At 45.8% G+C, this 17,489-nt stretch overlaps 1 protein-coding gene across 8 annotated transcripts in view; it reads left to right on the forward strand.

Annotated features, from left to right (window-relative positions):
• The window catches only part of COL26A1 (collagen type XXVI alpha 1 chain), a 181,975-nt gene that overhangs the window by 111,367 nt on the left and 53,119 nt on the right, over nucleotides 1–17,489 (forward strand). For 6 of the 8 annotated variants that reach the window (XM_064677774.1, XM_064677773.1, XM_064677771.1 and 3 more), the window contains one exon: nucleotides 14,832–14,873. The exons of the other annotated variants lie outside the window; for them this stretch is intronic. In XM_064677774.1, coding sequence (XP_064533844.1) covers nucleotides 14,832–14,873 — 42 coding nt within the window. The remainder of the gene's footprint in view (nucleotides 1–14,831; nucleotides 14,874–17,489) is intronic. 8 annotated transcript variants of the gene reach the window in all.

Here is a 17,489-nt window from a genome sequence, read left to right on the forward strand (position 1 = left end):
TTCTTATTTTAAGCTCTTTGCCTAACAAGTGGAGCTGCCTGATGTCACTGTGAGTCTTCTTTAATGTTCCCTTTCCATAACCCTTGCAGCAAAGCATTGGAGCTGCTGCTGCCAGTCAGTGTGCACAGAAAGTGTGGAATCATGTGAAAGGTGTTCCAGGTGTCACCACTCATTTGAAAGTTGTGTCCTTCCGAAGGATGGGGCAAATAACTGCACTTTAAGGAAGTGCAGCTCTGTTGGAGCCAGTGCACTGCTGGTCACCTCCCTGCCCTGTCTGTCTCCCTGCCTGTCTCATCCCTCAACTGGTGGGGGTTGGAACTGGCATTACTTTGTGCCTGTGTCACTTTGGGGCCATCCCTGCTGGCTGTGTGCTGTTATCAGCAGAACTAGTTGCTCTTCAGTGGATTTTTTGGGGGGGGAATGGAACAGAAAGGCTGTGCCAGTCACAGCTGTCCATGTGTGCGGTCGAATTCCTGCTGCCTTCAATGGAGGGTGAATGCCAGAATCTACAACTTTTCCTGCTCCCCTATAGGCAGCCTTGCTTGTTCTGTCCCACAAAAGGTTGCTATTCTCTTTTCCCCTTTCTCTGGCTGTGAGAAGTATAAACTATTTTAGTGCAGAAATTTTGGAAGGTTTTCTCCCTCTTCCCCATTTCCTGAAAAGCTTTCATACGGAGTGAGACGCTCATAAGCTTTTCCGAGATAAGAACTTAATTTATTTACGCTTCATTGTTCCAGGCATGGCTACAGATTGGTTTGGAAATTTGCTGTTCCAACTTTAACAGGTCACTGCATGGAAAGGAGCAGCTGGATTCTCCTCCAGAGCAGCCGTCAGCTGTTGGAAATCTCTTGATACTTCCCTGGCTTCTCCAGATTCAGCATTAACTTCTCCTTCCTGTAACAGGAATTTAATGCTACGTGCTGTAGACTCTTTAGCTAGAAAAAGGAGGGAAGCACAGGAAGGGGATACGGCGTCGATAGCAGATGCTGGTGGGGCTGGCAGAGGCCACACCATTGCTCTGACTCCTTTTCACCTTCAAAAGGTCAAAGTGTAAGAGAAAAACCCTCTCCAACTTATCACAGCTTATCACAATCTTCCTGCAAGTAATTTCTGTGGCAAGTAGGTGAGTTCAAACTTGAGAAAGGCAAACTCTTCTGTGTGATTTTACATTGCTTTTCCTTCCCACCTCTCCCCCTCTCAAAAGGTGCCTCCTCTGTTGTGTAGGCCAGTGTTCCAGGTGCAGAGCTGGGGGCTGGAGGCACAGCCCCATTTCTCATCTCACACTGACTGCATGGCAGCAGAATTCTGCTGACTTGGGGGAAGTCAGTCCCGATTTACGCAGACAGAATGACCCATTTGTTAAATGTGCACGATGACATGTGTAGGAGGTGCAGTGCAGCCAAGGAACTCTGCCATGAGAACAGAGTTTCACTGCTGCTCGACTTTCTTCAGAATACAATGACGAAAACTTCATCTTGCATTAAGTAGTACTTAATTAATGTAAGCCACGGGAGAGAGAAATTCAAGCGACTTGCTCCTTTGAGCTGGATGTTTTACTGAGAACTGAGCCAGAGTGACATAACTGGTGACTTTTTTGAGAAGTTGAGCTGTTGGTCGCTTCTCCTTCTCAACTTGATACTGAGATTCGTCCTTCAACACCAGCTAAAAAATGTTGAAAGCAGGTTTTCTGCTTGATCTTTCACAATCTTTCTATCAGCGCTTCTTGCTGTGAACTTTCTGCTGTAATTTGTCAGTCTTGAATGTCTCAAAAGTTCCTGTGAGACAGGAACTGCACATGCAGGAGTGTCCCAAGGCAAACAGGGCTGTAGGCACTGACAGCTTACAGTATTTAACCTCTGCAAGGATTTAACTGATGGGCATTTTGCAAATAGTCACAATCAATAGACTTTTTTCATGTGACTAAATCTGATTATGGGAAGAGAATAAAGTGAGAAGGGGAAAGAACAGGGGAGACACCATACAGTTACCATTGCTGGTCATCAGAGCTTGGAATTTATGTCCTGTGAAAAACATGGGGAAATAACTGAGAGTCAGGAGGGAAGAGTTACTGGCCATGACATCATTAACTCAGTTAATACAAAACTTTATATGCTCACAAGGAGAGACTTGTCTGTTGAGCTGATGGTAAAAGGGGGTGGACTCTGCCTGCTGTAAATTGATGTGGTTCCACTTTGACAGGTCAAAATATTCGCTGGCCTTTTGCGTGGTTTTGTCCAGACCAGGGATCCTCAGTTCTGTGAGGTGTGACCTTTTCCTCTCAGCCTTTCAGGTTAAGAGGGTATAAAATTTGTTGCTAGACATGGAGGTTGCAAGGATTTTGGTGAAACTCAAGATGAAGTTCCCAGATCCTTTTGATGCATCGTTGACTGTTTTCAAGCACTTTGTCTCTCCCCTTTATTCTGAACTCGGAGCTATTCATTAAAAGGGAAGAAAGAAAAAGCAGTTTCCTCTAGTTAAGATAGTTAATCACATTTAGAAGATCCACAGATGGAGCCCCCTGAATGGCCTGTTGAATTTGAGACTCAGCTCTCCCTGGAGGATATTAGAGTCTCATCGTTCACACATCCAGCTCCCGTAATGACGACTGGGATTATTAGAGAAAATCCCCCTGTGCACCGGTGAATCCAAACTCATGTGCTTCTCTTGCCTGTGCATTTAGACTCCAATTCACAAAACAAAACAGCTGGATTAGCACAGGCAGGGCCAAGTCATCTGGGGGAGGGGTATGTTCAGTTTTGTGAGCAAAGCGATCGCGGCTCGGGAGCATTTCATGATTTGTCTGAATGTGGAGTTGTCTCAGACTGTGTGGGGGAAGGTCATCACAAAAATGCTCTGAATAATCATTGGTTTTAATGTTCAGGTCAGTGGTCTTGTGTGATGTGTGACTTTATGGTACAGCTTTCCTTCTGAAATTTTTCCCAGTGTGTTCACAAGATCCCATGTCCCGGCCAGTGCTCATCGTAATCACTCGTTAATTGGAAAATGATGAGGGAAATGGGTAGCCCACTATAGAATGAAATATATTCCATGGACATCTGGTGTTAGATGCCTCTAGTGTGAAATAAGAAAGCAATTGTTGTGTCCCCAGGGAACTGTAACCCTGCCAGTAAAGCTTTTCGTTCAGGGGGTGTAGTGGGAAGGGTTCCTTCTCTTTGGAAAAGCGTGGACAGCGCTGGTATTGAGGCAAGGGATTCTCCTGCATGTGCTGGGAGAGCTGAGCACACACTGAGTTACTCAAAGGCTGATGTAAGTGGAGAGATCTGTCCCATCCAAACATAGGATGGTGGCTGGGCAGGTATTTCAGCCAGTGAATAACCAAAATATCAACCAACCTCCAGGGATTAACCATATGTCATTTACCCTCCTGTAAGCAGAATGAGAATTCCATATGCATTCCCATCCCATGATTTTGAGTTAATCTTCCACTGGCGTGTGATTTTTGAGGAGCTATAGATTGAATCCAGGCACACCAGCCAAGCCTAATTTCCAATTTATTTTATTTTATTTTTTATTTGTTTGTGGGGTTTTAATATTCTTTTTCTTTTCAAATTCCTTCAATACCAAAGGGCCAAACAGATTCTTGGGCACTAATTTAAAATGCTGCTACTAATAACAGCAACCTAACATTTGCTGTTTGTGAAAAGCTGAGAACCAGCAATGATGAAAGATGAAACTGCCCCAAGTTTCTTGGCAAAAGTGACGGAGGCAAATATTTCAGAGGTCATTTCAATTTTGAAATTTGCTTCCTTGGAGATTGTGCTGTGGTAACAATTTGCCTTCTAGATGTTATCAGTGAAGCACTGGAATTCCATAGTAACTGAAATGAAAGAATTTTAGGATGTGGAGTCTGGCTGTTGAAGATATCCCTGTGCTGCTGTTCTCATTAACCTTGCTGGTCTTACAGGCAGTTGCTGCACAGTCCAGGTCCAGCATCTCTCACTCAACATCTTACAGTGCAAGCTCAGAATGATTTGGTTGTCCCCATTCACTGATATAACATGCTCCACTGTCCTGTTTGTTATCTGTTGGCCTTTTCAATAAGTTTTTGTGGGTTTGTTTTTTAAAAAGCAAACATAACCCCAACCTTGCTTGTGCACTAATTGACTTTGCAGGTGAAATAGTGCTCTCTTATTTAACAGCAGTGCTTGGAGCACTGAGACACTACTCAGAGCAGGGCTCTCCATGAGCATTAAACAAACCCACAGCCACAGCAGGACCTGCCAGGTGGCAGCTTCTGCAGTCCTTAACATTCCCCTTTTTTTTGCATGGGAATAATGGGGACTCTGAAGAAGTGCTGCACTGATAGATTTGGTGAGATGTGTCTTATGTAAGAGAAAATTACAGCTGAAAACTGTTGTTTCCCAGCCTGATTTGTTCTCTCTGCAGCAGGGCTGCCCAGCAGGTGTTTCTGAGATCAGCTGAGGATCTCCCTTGAGGCCTGATTATTTTTACTGTGCTTTGTTGGGTGACTCCTCCCAAATATCCTTGTCCCTGGCACCAGGGGCCACCTTCACTGATGGCCCCAAAGCCTGAGAGAGTGGGATACAATGTGGAATGAGGGATCTGTGATGTGATGAGAGCTGGTGCTGCTGTTCCAGGCTCTGGCTGGGACTGGAGGGGACCTGCATGTTTAAAGGCAGTCCTGGGTTCTGGAGAGCTGGTTTTAATGGTTTTAATCAGTGCTCTGCCTGATTGCTTCTCCAGCTTCTGTGCAATCCATTTCTTTTTCATGCCAAAACCAGCTTGCAAAGCCTTTGACTCTGCTCTGGCTCAAGGGCAGTAATGTAGGAAAACAAATGTCTTCTTTTAGCTTTCCTGTGCACCTTTTGATACGATCCTGATTTTAACGTTGCACAGTTCTCGTGGAGCAAAAAACTCACGTTGTGTTTGGTTGTTAGCTGAGTTCAGCAATTCCAACTTTGTCCAGTGTTTCTAGGCTTGGATTCTGACCTGTAGGCTTACTGGGTGAGTAGGGAGGCTGTACCCAAGCACTGGTAGGACATTTATTTGTCCTTTTTCACCTGCTGCTGACTTGGATCTTGCTGCTGAGGAGCAGCATCATGAGAACAGCTCTTGGTATGTTGTGTTCTTGCAGTTGGTGCCTCTCCTTGGGGTATCTTGTGCTTCAGGGATAAGGAATTGAAATCTCTTTCCACTGGGAAAAGAGGGCTTGTATGGAAGCTTTACCCTGGAGAATGGCCTTTTGACTGCAGGGTGACCTGATCTAGAAGTCAGCGAGTACCTGCTCTGATCTCCAGCTCAGAAATAAAGTGCCTGTTTCTCTGAGCAGATGAAAATACCCCAAGGCACAGTCAGATTTCTAAGAAGTTTCAACACCTACTTGCAGTGTTTCTTTCCTTATCTCCCTCCAGCAGTTGGAGGTCATGTGGAACACCTTTTTTTCATGGAATTGAGCCGCAGATTGAAAAACCTGCTGCAGTAGATTGTGAGCAGGTTTCTGTTTTGACTTTTCAATTTATATCACTGAAGACAAATTTTATTAGTAAAATCTTGGGCAACTCAGCAGTGGATTTTTAGGCTCTGACTGGGTGCCTGGAGCAGCATTTCTTTGAACTGTCTTTGAGAGGAACTGCAGCTGTATAAATGGATGAAGACTGTGGAAAGAAACTATAAATATGGCTTTATTAAGGTGGGTTTTTAAATCAAAGTGACTTTTTGAAATATTTTAATGAACCTTAAAAACTATTTTGCAGTTCTTTCCAACAGTTATGTTACTTTTCAGCAATGGGAGAGGAGGGGCATGTTAGTGAGGGAACCGTGGCCTTTGCATCTCTGGCAGTGGATGGGGCAGTGCCTTTTCCATGGACTCTTTAACCTTGGCTGGACAAAAAAGCTTAAAATGACCAGGGGCTAGACCAGCATGCTGCTTCTGCTACTAATTTTCATGGTGTAAAATGTGACTGGGCTACACAGGGCTAGACAGATACCATTGGGTGGTGTTGGGGGTCAGGGAGTGAGGAATTTGGGGGCATTTGAGACGTTTCCTGTTGCCCTGCAGCTCTTTAAATGGGCAGTGGTGGATTGTGCTTTACCAGGACTGTGACAAACTCACTCAATATATGTTTTCCTTGCTAGAAGTAAATTGAAAACAATGATTTAGCACATGAAAAATGTGCAGGCGTAGCTTGATGATGGTTTAGTGCCTCATATTCCCCTCGTGTTCTTGTCACGGGGAGTTTAGGATCTTTGCTTAAGTGCACGTGGCAAGTATGTGAAGTCCACAAGCCAACTGGTACTTTGTGTTGGCTGTTTTGGGAGTTAATCCTGGGCTCAGTGAGCACCACTGAACTCTTGTCCTTAGCAGTGGGAGCCAGTGAAACTGTAGAAGAAACTGGGGCTTTACATCAGAAAAGACACGTCCATTCCAGCTTAAACACACACCTCCACATCTCCATGGCTCCAAAGCTGGCTCCAGTGAAATGCAGAGAGGGTTAGTCTGAAACAGGGAGTGGAGCAAGGGGTAGGTGGAGGGATATGGGTGGGCATTGGAAACTCTGGGCTAAACCACTGGCACTTCTGTCTTGCTTATTCTCCACTGTAACACCGTGTCTGTGAGGAGAACACTGGGCAAGGTTCTTCACTGAAGGCCAAGGCCATACCGTGAAGGAAATCATTCAGAAAGCTTCACAGTAGTAGTAAAGAGTGTAAAAGAGTAGCTGTGATGGAAGTGTTTTCTTCTGGGCACAGACACGAGGGTGTGTGCACATGTACACAGCATCTGTGTAAACGACTGGAACAGAAAAGGCGCTGGAGTGCATCATCCAGAGGTGGTCTGAGCTGGGAGTTCCACTCAGCAGAGCCTGATGAAAAGAGGCTTTGTAGCAACTACAGTGCTCTGTTTGGGGAGGCAGAGGTGTTCCAGATACACTGTACCATCGTGGTCAGAATGCCTTTGTTTTTGGCACAAAGGTAACCACCTCTTTTTTTATTCAAGTGTCACATTTTACCCGCTTGCATTTTCCTGCTTGTATGTTTTGGCTTTGGCCCAGGCCCTCGGGCTGTGTGTGCTCATCTGGTTTTGATAAAACATTGAACTTAGACAATACATCTTCTTGGACATTTCTTCCTGTTAGATTCAAGTGTGATACAAAGCAACCAGTACTTGATCAGTAGCAGATACTGTTTTTATCAAGCATTGTTGGATGTTCATTAGCCATGAAAGGACTGTAGAGAAAACTTGCCACGGCACACACCAGTACAGGTAGGTGCTTCCTCTTCTGAGCCCTTCTTTTAGCCACTTCAGAGAAACCCCAGGCTGGATGTTGGGTGCTCTTTTAAAGTCCATATTCACCTACTAGGCTACAACATTTAAATTATTCAGCTGGTGTTTATCTTGCTTCTTTTACAGCCTTGTTAGTCTGCTAAGAGAGATAAAATGCTCATGAGATATTGAACAGTGGCAGGTGAATGGGAGTAGCAACCTCATTAAAAATCATCTACTTATCCTGATATTTAGGTAGCATTTAATGACATGAGAATTTGGAGTGCAGTAAAATACTGGGTAAAAAGCTGAGTAAAAATAGCATTTCTCCTGGTCTGCCCAAGGAGCTTGTGTGACCTCTGATAAAATTATGAGTCTGTCAGCCTCTGTAATATTCTTAATATCCTTAATGTACACAAGGAAAGCATGTACCACATCCTTGTTTATTAGACAGTGATCTAAAACATGAGGAAAGGTGTTCATCTCACTCAAGTTCATCTGCCCACCTGTGCATCTAGCACTCATCTCTACCAGTCATCCAGGCTCCCCTGGTGGAGTAGGAAGAGGGAGAAAGAGGGATGTCTCCAGAGGACCGAGCATCCCTTCCTGATTTGCATGCCTGGCAAATCCACCAGGTGTGGCAGTGTCACCACATGGTGTGAGTGATGCTGAGTGAGCTCGGAGTGGCTGCTGTGTCCCTGTGTTTGCACCAGTCCTTGAGGAGCAACTGCCTTAAATCCTGGTACCTGGGTAGTTCTGCCTGTAGCCTGCTGGGCTGGGCACAGGGATTGCTGTGATCCCTGCTGTTATCTCAGGACACGAGCCTGCCCACAGCCCTCCTGTGACACTTATTTTCAGTGTCCAGCTCTCAGCTCTTCCAGCAGGACTGGTTTGTGAGACGGGCGATGGGGGAAACTCCAGCAGATGCTGCAGTGAAGTTGTTCCGTGTGCTGTTGGAAAGCCTGAGGGAGATAAAAGCTCCTCAGCCTTCCCCAGCACTGCTGTCAGAGGTCTCAGCCTGACCTCAGGCTCTGACAGACGTGTTTATCCAGCGTGAGGGAGGCTGCAGGCACTGCTTTGTTCTCAGCTGTTTTATCTCTTCGTGTCTCATCTCCCTTCCTCCGGCCGGGGCACTGAGATGAAAGTTGAGTGCACCCCTCTGCAAACTTCCTGAGAGATCCAATTAAAATACTTCATTCTTGTAGCACATGGGAGGGTTGAGCCATTGAACCTATTCTGCTGCAGGGTTACGATCCTGGAGCTTTTTTAATGTCTTGTTTCTGGGATTATGGGTATTCAAACCTGAGATTGAACACTTCGGCTTTTATGGGAAAGGCTGGTAGAACTTAACATGATATTTGGGTTTCAGCAGATTTTTGCTCAACGTGGAACTGAGTCTTGCCATCTTAAATACTATACTCAAATAAATAAATGTGGTAGAATCCCATTTAATTTGTGTGAGTTACACTCCCTAAAATCCTCTAGGCTATTTGAACAGATTACAAGCCAAAACCCAGAGTTTACCCCTAAGTTTCCAGCTGTGCAAATCCATCCTTAGATATTAAAAAGACTAAGTTTCATTATACATTTTCTGTCTCATGTATCTTGACCAATTTGCTGCAACAATCAAAGATCTGGTTTTCAGAGTGTTGTAACCAACAAGTGTTTTTTTTTAATCATATCTTAATCCTCAGAGGCAAGAGATAACACTCAGAGCTCACTAGTTTTTTTCTGTGACACTGAAACACATGACAGACCCCCACTAAATCTGTCTCCAGGTCCTGGGATTAGAAGGCAGCTGACAATGCTCATTAATGATATACAGGGTGAGGGGGAAATCCTGCTTACACTCCCTGTATTGATTGTTCCAATGATTGCAATGTGATTTTATTTTTGCCTGTATCATGTGGACATGGCACAAGAAGAAATACATAGCAGAGGTTCCATTTTTTTTGAAGTGTCATCTAAGCCATCTCCCATTTAAAAAATGAAGTTGCTTTTACAGGAACCATACAAAACCCTTGTCAAGACTTCTATGAAATACTGTTGTGTCCTAATAATAACTCCTAGCTGAAAAATCTTGGCATCCTGCAGTTTAGGAAAGGGTTTTAAAATTCACCTTCAGTTTTTGGGCAACAGGCAAAACATGTGGCTCTGTTTAGGAGCTATTTTCGTTAAGGCCTGACAATACAGGATGATAAAATACAGCTGCATTGTTTAAACTTTCAATTTAATTTCTGGTTTGTGTCCAAGTTGTTTCATCAATATGGCGCCATTCATTTCAAAACAAAGCCCTTGGAAGGGTCTCCATTACCCCACCATTGATCAAGAGGGTGTTAAAATGTGGAGCCTAATTATGTTCCTGGCCTGCTTGGAATTCCAAAATTGGATTTTTATAACTGTCAAATTTGCAATCAGGGTAACTTTCCATGACAATTAGTCAGAATTATTAAGGCTTTTGTTGCCAGGGAGTTATAACTAATGGTGCTGGTTCACTTTTCAAGGCTCAGTAAGTGTCAAAGGCAACATTTATCTTACAGAAGAGCCATTTCACTCCAACATTGTCTATACTGAACTGCACCCGAACCTCTGCTACTGTTACAGTCATTTTTATCAACCCTCCAGGGCTGAGCTGTGGCCACAACCTCTGCTGAAAGCTCTGCAGACAGAATTATCCACTGGGTCCTGCCTTGTTGCAAGATGGGACTCGAGAATTGTGACATGAGAAAGTTCATCCCTGAGTGTTGCACTCAGGCTCAGCTTGGTGAGGGCTGGTACTCAAAAGGCTGTTGATTTTGGTCAATTATTGCTTTGAATCTTTCAAATGAGCCAAACAGAAACATCTGTGCAACCTGTCTGAGGAATTCTCTCTCCTCCCAGCCTGACTGACACCTCACTCACGTTAAGGCACCTGTGTGTGTGATGTTGAGTAGGTGCTGAACTGGAGGCATTTGCCCAGGTGGGAAATCCTTCTTGGTCTAGCTTTGCAAACATTTAAAAAAAATACTAAAGGGGAAAAAAAAACCCAACCAGTTGCAACAACAGGCAAAACCAAATCCAAAGACAAATTAAAGCTGAGATATCTACCCTATGCTGCCTTTTTCCCAGTGTTTAGCAGCCATGTGGTAATTTGGCCCAAATGCTGATGCACGAGGGTGTTCACTCACAGGAGAGCAAACACTGACAGAAAAGCCTCCTTTGCCTCCTGTGCAACACCCATTTTGGAGGCACCTGGTGCCTTCATCTTTGCATCAGTTAAATGAACCACTTCCCAGGGGCAGTTAAAATCACCCTCTCCATGTTCCTGCTGTTCCTCCCACCCCACACTGCCCGTTCTGTTCCACTGGCTCAAGTGTCTCTGCAGCCTCAGGGTCTAAGGAACAAATCTCCTTGAAAAATAATCAATTAGTGTGTTCAGATTGGGTTATTTTCAGGTCTCTCTTTCCTGTCTGTCAGAGTGTCCATCCATGAGGTGCAGAAAACAAAAGTGGCAACTTTTAAACCAGTTAAGCACTGGTCGAAATGTCACCTCTGGTTTTCCCCAGGCAGCCAGAGCCTGCCTTTTTCTCTTAGAAAATCTCTTTTTCTCTTAGAACACCTCTTTTTCTCTTAGAACACCTCTTTTTCTCTTAGAACACCTAGACCCTCTCTGTGTCCACTGACATATTTACCTGGATTGTCATGGTGATTGTTTTTGACAAAAAGATCTGGAATTCAACATTATTCATACAGGGCCCAAGTTGTTCAACCCCCTAATCCTGCAGAACGTTTGCCCGGGAAGAAAGAGGGATTGTAATCAATTTTGCTTAATTAAATCAACCTAAACTAATTGTCAGCTAATAAAATAGTGTTGGTCAGCTCATAAAGCAGAAATGAAGATTAAAAGAGCAGTTGCCATGAACAGGTGGTAACTCTGTTTCCAAGTTAGACCACATTACTCTCTGGCACAGAATCTCTGAGAATACCTCATATTCGAGTTTTTTTCAAAAAATGTTTATGAAACTTATAAAATATAGAGCTCATTTTATAACCAATTTTCTATCTCACCTGCCAAGAGCAGTGGGGGTTGAGCCAGCACAAGGCGGATGCAGAGTTTTAGGCAGTTGTCCAGAAATGGATTCCCTGCACAGGGCTGTGGAATACATTTCTACCTTTGACTGGCCCTTCTTTTGCAATTCTTGAGATTTAGGTGGGGTTTTCTTGTTGCTGTTACAGAAAAAAACCCTTGTAAACATGTTTTTAATCTCTTTAATCTTGACTTGACACCGTTGTGCAAAGGGAGAAGCTTCCTATGCACACTGTGGCTGCTGTTTAACTCTAGATGGATCTTGAGTTAGTAACAGGATCCCTCTGAATTTGATCTTTGGTATTTATGTTGACTCTGCAGATCTTGCAAAAGGCATCAAACATTTATCTAATTTTAGCTGGAAAGGACTAAACTGGAATCTTTGCTTCTCAAAGTAGAAGCAGAACTTGGTGGTTTGTACTTGCTGTTAATGGTTGAATAATGGAAGAAAATTTATTGCACAGTGGCTACTACAGTTTTTGGTTATTAGTGCAAAACCATGTGGTTCTGAGACTTTTGTTATGGCTTGCAGGGAGTGTGGAGGCTCTGTGGTGATGCAGGGCTTTAGACACTCGTTGCACATCTCATTGATCTGCCATTTTCTGTGAGCCATTCCCAAAATCTCATGCAGGATGCACTTGGTTGCTCTTACGTGAAGTCCTCAAACTTGGTAAGGCACTGAAAAACTGGTTTAATTCTCTTCCACTTCAGCCCTCCTCTTTGAGAGGGTACAATCACAGTCACTGCTGCACTGACACAGCTCGCTGGGTTCTGGCTGCAGGGACAGTCCCAGTGCCAAGGGGATGCTGCTGGGAATGCCCCACCTGAGCATTTCAGCTGCACAAGACAAACTGTGCCACCTTGTAGCCTCCAGCAGCTTGTTTGGGGACTTGACCTGGCTTTAATTTTTGGTCACACATTGCTTTGGGACCCAGACTTGTTTTTAAAATGTGAGGCTTGACTCTTGTTTCTCTGCACTCCTCTTGCAGCTGATGTGCCCTTCCCTGCCATGGAGGGCAGCTGCTCTGGTGCAAGGGAACCAGTTTTTAGGCTCTTTGAGACTTGCCTTTCTGCTTTCTTTGAGCTGGTGTCTGACCTGCATAACTGCCTCCTCTCAGAGACAAAGGATGAGTTCCCCCAGCTGGCTGTCCAGGGGAGGTGGGGAAGGTGCTAGAGCTGCATCCCAATCCTCCCCTGTGTCTGCTGTAGCAAAGACAGGGAGCAGAGTGGCTTTGACTTGCTTTCTGTGAAGCAGGACATTGCTGTGGCTTGATAGAGACAGAGCTATAGGAAGAGGTGGGACAGTTAGAAACCATCTGACAAGGTCAGGAGTGTTGGGAGAGAGGTTTCCATGAGAGGCCAGGACTCCCCAGTGTGGCTCCTGCAGTTTGTTTAGGAGGTTGCAAGTGCTGCTGAGACAGAAGCAAAGCTGGTCCTGGCTGTGCAGAGGGAAACATGACACAGCTTGGAGCCAGCTGGCACTGGGGACACCTGCAGGAAAGGCTGCAGCGTGGCCATCACCTTCTCCCTGTGGGATTTCCCAGCAGCCAGCAATGCTGCCTGGCTCCCACTGCTTGAGCTGCTGGGAATAGAAGTGGTGGGAGCAGTGCAGCACATGCTGTGGTTGCTCATCTGTGCAAAGCCATGGTAGGAAATTATGGGAACATCCCCTTGGGTCCCTTATCTGATTTACCATGTCCTTGCTGAATGAGCATCACTGGAATCCCAAATCTTGGATTAAACTAGATGAAAAAAATCCTCACACTGGCAATCCTGTGAGGGGCTTGGGGGCAAGTCCCTCTGGGACAGAATTTCTTTAAGAAACAGGGAATAAGATAGTGTTGGTGTCCATTCAGGGCAGTTTTCTCTTCATCCACATGTCCCATACTTACCTAACACTGAGGAAACATTTGCTGGGAGTTATACCAGCAGTCAAGTCTCTATTATTTCCCTCAAAGGATGGGTTTAGGGGGAATGTAACACTGTGAGTGTGGGACTGGCCTCAGCTCATTATCACTGCTTGTGTGCTTTAAAGCTTGAGGTGATAGAGAGGAGCTGGAGGAATGTTAAAGCATCACTGCTCCAAAGAAATGTGTGTTCAGTGAGTTTTTGAGGGTGTTAAGGGAATCCAGACCAGATTTGCACTGGTGTAAATGCAGCAGCACTTCTCATTCCTCCCAATGAGGATGAGTAGGAGAACCATAAGCAAGTCTGCTGCTCAGCTTCCCAGGCATGTGCACAAACCCATCCAGGACCCCAAACTAACAAAAACCATATTCAAAGCAATTATCTGATCTTGTTTGTTTGTTTTTCATGTGATGTTTCTAGACACTGGTGCAACAAACACTCCCTTGTAAAATCTTGTAACAGTTGTTTGTAGTTAGTATCTTCAAGATGGTTTTATGTGTGCTGATCATGACTAATATCCATCTCTTCGATGTGATTGTCACCCTCCAGTGCTGGGGGAAGTTTTTCGTACTAAGACAATTATTTTCTCAGCTTGTTCAGCATTTTTTCTTCTTCCTTTTTTACCCTTCTATTCACAAAACACAGATACTGATTTGCTCATGTATTGTGCTTTCCAGATGAAAGTGCTTTGTGGTTCACAGACTTAAATAATTAGGTCTTCACAGAGCTCAGACTGGTTATAAAGGCAGTTGGAGTCGTCATCTCTGGTTTTACACTTGGAAGCAGAAAAATCTGCAGAGACAAGTTAACCAACCCAGCTCACAAGCAGAGCTGGGGGCAGACACCCCCTCTGAAGTGTACTGGTTATCCTAAGCATTAGGAGGTGCTGCTGTGCCCACACTGCTAAAGGCCTTCCCCCCGTCTTGATTCCATCTCTTCCTGTTGTCACAAACTTGTTTTTTAGAACATGCACCAGCTGCTGGAGAGGTGCTGGGTTCCTCTTCCTGTGGCTCAGCCAAAAAGACAGCAGCTGCTCTCCCTCCTTGAGCTGGGACCACTCTTTCCCCACAGTGTGCAAAGGAGGCAGTGACTGCCGTTATCCCGAAAAAACACCCCAGAACCAACCCCAGTCCCTTCTGCACAGAACCAGAGTGGATGCTGCAGCCTGTTTCACTCAGTAGGTTTCACAGAACATTCTGAGTTCAAAGGGACCTGAAGGATTCTCAAGTCCAGCTCTTAAGTGAGTGGCCCATGCAGGGATCAATCCCATAACCCTGGTGTTGTTAGCACCGCACTCTGACCATCTGAGCTAATCTCTGCTTTGTCTGTGGTTGTATTTCTTGGAAGCATCATCTCCAGTGGAGGCAGGGGCTGTTTTACAGGCTCGTTTCAGCACGTGGGAGAGCTGTGTGTGTGCTGTGCATGCCTGGCTTGCCGGGGGTGGGATGGGGGAGATGCTGCCAGGAGCGAGAACGAGCCGAGCAGGAGGCACTTTCATTACTCACCAAGTTTTGCTCCTCAAGCTGAGTAAACGTTTTCTGTGCTGAGCCAGCAGTGTGCAGGGAGAGGGTTTGCCACATTCCCAGTGATAATTGCCTTGTCTCCCCCCTGCAGGTGCTCCTGGCCGCCAGCACCGTTCCTTTCCCAACCAGGACCGTAAGTGGGCAACAAACACCAACTTCCCGGAAAGGCAGAGCCTGAGAGTGAAGTGGGGTGCACTCCTGGGTGGGGGGCTGTGGCAGCCAGGGATGCCCTTTGCTTGTGGGGAAAAGCTTATGGGAGGGGGTCTGTGAGTCTCTGCCTGCTCTTTGCCTCAGTTTCCCTCAGGTACCTGGAGGGCAGGGAAAAGGGGAGTTGGGAATGGCTGGCTTGCCCTTCCTAGTTTTTGCTTGATTCACTGTCAGAGGGGGGGCACCAGGCTCCACAGACCCTGGCTCTGTCCCAGGGTACCTGTTGTGCTTGCTTTGTTATTAAAACTCACCCCCTGGTTTTCCCTGACCTGCTCATGCTCCTCATCAGCCTTTGGGGGTGATGTGTTGAGAAGAACCAGACCTGGGGTTGGCTGGATGAGGTGAGTGCTCAGAGGGACGTGGCTGTGACCTTGTGTGTGATTGCAGGCTCTCCACGAGCAGAGAGGCTCCTCAGCCACTGGGGTCTCCTCATCGTGTGTCTGTGACACTCATGTTGGTGTCTCTGAACAGCCTCCCCTGAGAAAACCAAAATGGTTTTAAAGGTTGAAGGTGAATGAAGCTTATTTGTTGCTTGCTGGTGGACAAACTGTGTCTCCAAATTCATGGAGAAAAGTGGCTTGAAAGCTCTCTGCTGCATGTGCAAAAATGAGGTTTTAAGTTCAACCATATATATCCAATGACAGTTAATCAATGAGAAGCAGGAATTCCCATGGGAGTCTTTGTAGCTGATGGCCATGGGCAGCTTTTGTGGAAGATGAGAACTGTGGCAGCTCTGAAGCCCCACAAACGCTGAGCACACGAGTTACTCCCAAGGGCTGGTTGGGAAAGCAGTGGTGTGCAGGAGCATGAAGAGCTCTCACTGCTCTTTCTGCTCTTCTTGCTGAACACACACTCAGCACAAAAATCAGTGTCCCATAGCCCAGAAGCTCCTGTGAAGCCTCAGATTAGGACAAGCCCTGGTCTTTCTGCTCCACCCTCTGTGGGGATGTGCTTCATGCTCTAGCTGCAGTTCCTCTCTGTGTGCTCTGCCCATGGATGCCACAGAACATGCCACAGATTCCTCATTATCCATGGCTGTCCAGTGTGGAATTGTCCCGTGTGGAATTGGCCATTGGTCCCAGGCAGAGCTGGAGGAGTGGGCAGGAGCCAGAGGGGGCAGCCTGGGCAGGATCTGCCTCCAATCTGCAGTGCTGCATCCCTTGGGTGGGACCCTGAAGCTGAAGATGCCCAACACCTATTCCCAGTGCTCACTAGGGAGGGCTTTTGGAGTGTGTAACAGCTTCCTTGGAATTCTTCATTCTTATTGTATCAGGAAAAAAAATGAATGTCTGAATAGAGAAGTTGATCCCAGTCCTTCTGGGAGGGAAGGGTCCTTCAGTCCTTGTTCCTACCCTCATTCTCTGCCATGATTTGGGATGCTGTTGCTTACTCCTCTCTGTTCCTTGGGCATGTCCTGGCACACAAATGCATTTCTTAGCACACTGGCCCTTGTGTTGGAAGTGCCATGCAGAGGAACTGATGCCATGTCCAAAGACACTTGGGAAAGTATTGTGTCAGCAGGAATTACATCTTAAATTTTCTCCAGTGCTAATTATTAGTCCTGCCACAGGCCAGTCTTAGTTCTGGATTGCCTTTTTAAAAGTGGTGATTTGTTTCCTTGGTCTGTCTCCACCTTTGTGCTTCAGTTTGTCCCTTGGTGGTTGTGCCCTTTTCAACATCTGCCCTGTTTGGTGTCCACAGAGAGCACGAATAGTCCTGCCCCTGCACATCACAGCCCTCTGAGGAGACAAGATGTTAAATTATTTTAAAATGTGGTTTCCTCCATTGTGCCCTTTCATGCACTTTTAAGGTTTCATGCAGGCAAAATCTAGCTGGTGCTTTTATTGTTCTGCTAACCTGACAGTGGGGTTAGAGCACAGAACTGGGTGTTTATGATGGTTTTGATGGGTGTTTAAGATAATCAGAGGGATGGAGCACCCCTCTTATGAGGACAGGAGCTGGGGTTTTTCAGCCTGGAGAAGAGAAGACTCTGAGGAGACCTAATTGTGGCCTTCCATAATGAGAGGGACTGATAGTGACAGGACCAGGGGCAATGGTTTTAAACTCAAAGAGGCAGGTTTAGATTAGATGTTAGGAAGAAATTCTTTACCTGGTGGGTGGTGAGGCCCTGGCACAGGTTGCCCAGAGAAGCTGTGGCTGCCCCATCCCTGGAAGTGTCCAAGGCCAGGCTGGATGCAACCTGGGCTAGTGGAAGGTGTCCCTGCCCGTGGTGGGGGGGCTGAAACTGGATGTTCTTTAAGTTCCCTTCCAACATAAACCATTGTCATTCTATGATTTATAGGCTGGTTGGGTTTAGGAGTTTTTTTTGACTGTGCAAGGAGTTCTCCTTATTGGCAATCTGGCCTGGGATTCCTCTAGTGGTCTGATGTTTGAAGGTTTCCTTCTCTGGTTTGCTCTTAGTCATTTAGCTTCCAAATGATATGCTGATTTTTGGGCTGTTGGCTAAACTCTTTGGAATTGTGGGGCAGGAAGGCAGAGACTTATTGCTTGTATTTGATTAGGGGCTTTTTCTACACCTTGG

This window comes from Pseudopipra pipra, chromosome 21, assembly GCF_036250125.1.
Source record: "Pseudopipra pipra isolate bDixPip1 chromosome 21, bDixPip1.hap1, whole genome shotgun sequence".
NCBI lineage: Eukaryota > Metazoa > Chordata > Aves > Passeriformes > Pipridae > Pseudopipra > Pseudopipra pipra.